Source organism: Sinocyclocheilus anshuiensis, unplaced genomic scaffold (assembly GCF_001515605.1).
Source record: "Sinocyclocheilus anshuiensis isolate Anshui unplaced genomic scaffold, SAMN03320099.WGS_v1.1 scaffold176, whole genome shotgun sequence".
NCBI classification, from domain to species: domain Eukaryota; kingdom Metazoa; phylum Chordata; class Actinopteri; order Cypriniformes; family Cyprinidae; genus Sinocyclocheilus; species Sinocyclocheilus anshuiensis.
The window spans coordinates 926,168-929,247 of NW_015555723.1; the positions used below are offsets into that span (position 1 = coordinate 926,168).

The 3,080-nt window shown below is 37.6% G+C and overlaps 1 protein-coding gene across 1 annotated transcript in view; it reads right to left on the minus strand.

The window, feature by feature from the left end:
* Window positions 1–2,237, minus strand: part of LOC107672539 (neurogenic locus notch homolog protein 1-like) — a 58,707-nt gene extending 56,470 nt beyond the window's left edge. The window contains exon 1 of the mRNA XM_016465768.1: window positions 1,917–2,237. Within this exon, the coding sequence (XP_016321254.1) occupies window positions 1,917–1,974 (58 nt within the window). The 5' untranslated portion in view covers window positions 1,975–2,237. The remainder of the gene's footprint in view (window positions 1–1,916) is intronic.
* Between the last annotated feature and the right edge of the window lie 843 nt (window positions 2,238–3,080).

The following is a 3,080-nucleotide window of genomic DNA, read 5'->3' on the forward strand; positions in this document are numbered from 1 at the left end:
GCAAGGAACACCTGGCCGTCCTCATCACAGGCTGATCGGTCACAGCTGCAGCTCGTCAGGCGGCGGCCACATAAGCCATGCAAGCCCTGCCATCTGGGAGACTTCTCCATGAGACTGAGCATTAACTCGCCCTCTCATTTCTCCCACAGACAGCAGCGTGTGACCGACCAGCCCCACAGGAGCACAGCATGGACCCACTGCACTGGGAAGAAGGAAGAGAGCACTCACGGCACCGGAGCACCCACCTGGACCTTTCTCTTTAGCACACCCCCTTGCAAATAAATCCACCCTCCGGGGCATTTATTGAGCCATCCTTGTCGTGTGATTCTTCACCCCGTGACACTATATATATATATATATATATATATATACAGTATACTGTGTCTGTGAATATTAAACTGCAAAAAGACTATTTAAATACGAATGTTCTGCATGTTCATTTGTTTACATTTATAGATGTTTACATTTGGAAAAGCTGTGCTTCCTGCATAAACCTGCCCCTGTTATTTTGGCAGTATCTTGCTTGACCTACACAGTTACCTTGTTTAATTTCTTAATTCAAGTTATATATATTTTGTTCTATTTGTGTTATTTAAGTTATTGAAGTGAAGTGAAGTTTACTGTTAAGTGCACTGATGTCAGACTCATTTTGAATAATAAAGTTTATTGTTAAATTGTTAAATACCCTGCCTCCACTACATAGGCCTATGTTTGTCACATCATTATAAGTGTTTGATCACCACATTTAAGTTATCATTGCAAAAAATGTGTTTATGTATATATATATATATATATTTTGTTTATGTAGGCTATATACTGTATTCCATATACAGTACCAGTCAAAAGTTTGAACACACGAATAGGAAGTGTGTCCAAACTTTTGACTATACTTTACTATAATATAGCCTACATATAAAGAATATTGGCCGATATATCGGTTTCTGTCTTTTTTTACTCCCTAATATCGGTATCGGCATCGGCCCCCAAAAAACCCATATCGGTCAGGCTCTAGTAATAATTGGAATATACTAATTCTAATAAATAAATTAGTACTAGGAGAGCTTACAAAATACTGCAATTTGAATAGTTACTAGAATAAAAGCGGTACCAGCAACAATTGAAATGCATACTAGTCAGAAGTGAATAGATGTGAGTAAAAATGAAATGGGTACTTGTCACTATTTGGTAAGTGACTAAAAGCAACAGAATAAGTATTAGTATGTAATGAATAGAAAACTGTCAGAGTCTGTCACCAGTGGAATACGTATCAATACTTACTAAAGAAATTGCAGAAGACACTACTCACTATTAGATTACTTAAAAATAAGCAGGCCACTGGTAACGAAACTAGAAGTTGCAAGGAATACAACGGCTTGCCATAAATGCAGCTACGTTGGGTAGCATCTCACTGCAAAAGTGTTGAAACTTCAGTCAAACTGCGCTAGAGCAACATTTGCCACTATTACACTGTAGGAATACTAGTAGCCTATCGAAACCGCCATGTGCTGCGACTGATTCAAAAACCCATTCTGATGCGTTCAAATATGAAACGTAGCCAACTTTTAGTGTACTAAAAAGGTGAATATGTATATTTTGCTTTGGAGTAAAACTAGCGACAAGTTAGCAGTCTCAGCCCAACATAGTTTTGATAAATAATTTGTGATACAGTTACAGGTAACGAAGTTAAACTTCAATCTACAGAATATCAAACGATTTATCACGTCTGCTATTTCTGCCGTTGAAAATACTGACTTCAGTGCGCAACAAGTGATTTCTCGGACACGGTGTTCAATTTTACAATAAATGTCGGAAATAAACGAAGACTATTTATTAGCAATCATGTTATTCATAATGTTAGTGACAGTAGAAATTGCGACTGGCGGCTAATGAAGAAAGCATCTTCCAATGAAACGTACCTTGCGTCCAAGTAAGGAGTGATATCAGAAGAATTAGTTTCACGAGGAAAAGATGCATTCCTTCTTATGGATAGTTGTGGGATTCCACGCAGGCTTAACATATATCCAACATTGGTCTGTTCAAGGAAAGGAAATTAATCACGTAAGAATACAAAATAGATCCAGAAACAGCACTTGTGGCTTGTCCTCGCGCACTCCGGTGCTGCTCGTGCAGTCTCAGCTGAGTGAATGAGATCATGGATTCAAGGCTTCATTCTGCTGCTCTCATCCAGACGCTCCTTCCGCCACAGCACTTCACGAGCTGGAGCCTAGCTATTCATTTACTTGACAAACTTTCTGAAATGGCAGTGGGAAAAACACGCCTCCTCCTTTCAACTCGGTTGGGGATTTCAAAGCATGTAAGCGGGAAAATCTCAGTACCAATTACTCGATGCCGTTTAAACTACAATAACATTTCAATCATAAAACTAAACTAAACCATTTTTTTCTGCTTGTTTTATTGATGGTGCAAAGTAAATGCAGACAGTTCAAGTGCTATTTTTAAGATAACTAATGACATTTTGACAATTAATATAAGACTCTTCCTACAGTAACATACATAACCTAATTTTTATCCATCATGTGCAGATACAGTTTAAGGCTACATATTTTCCTCGGTTTGATTTGCATGAGTGATGCTTGTTACTGATAAACTGCGCTTGGGGTTGAAAATAGTTGCAAACAGTTTGCAGCATGCTGTGGTTTGGGGGTTGACACATTTGTATTCTGTTCTGATTCAGTTTTGAGTCAGACTGTTATGTTCAGAAAGTTGTAAACCACGTTTAGGGTCCAAAATAACCAGAAATGCTCCAAACATTCTTACATAAAATCTATATAATATATAACATAGTTATATTTTATATTATATTCTACATCTGTCCAGTTTGGGAATTATTGCCTCTGCAAACACTGTAGTTGCTCTGTAGTGTGCAACCATCCTAGAGGTGACTGTTGGTAAACAGAGAACCACCAGAGAGCCATTTGATGTGAAATTAATTTCAATTTACTGATTCAGTTTAAGTCTTTAAAGGGGTCATGTTGCTAAAAAGAACATTATTTTGTGTATTTGGTGTAATGAAATGTATTTATGCGGTTTAAGGTTAAAAAAAACACATTATTTTCCAC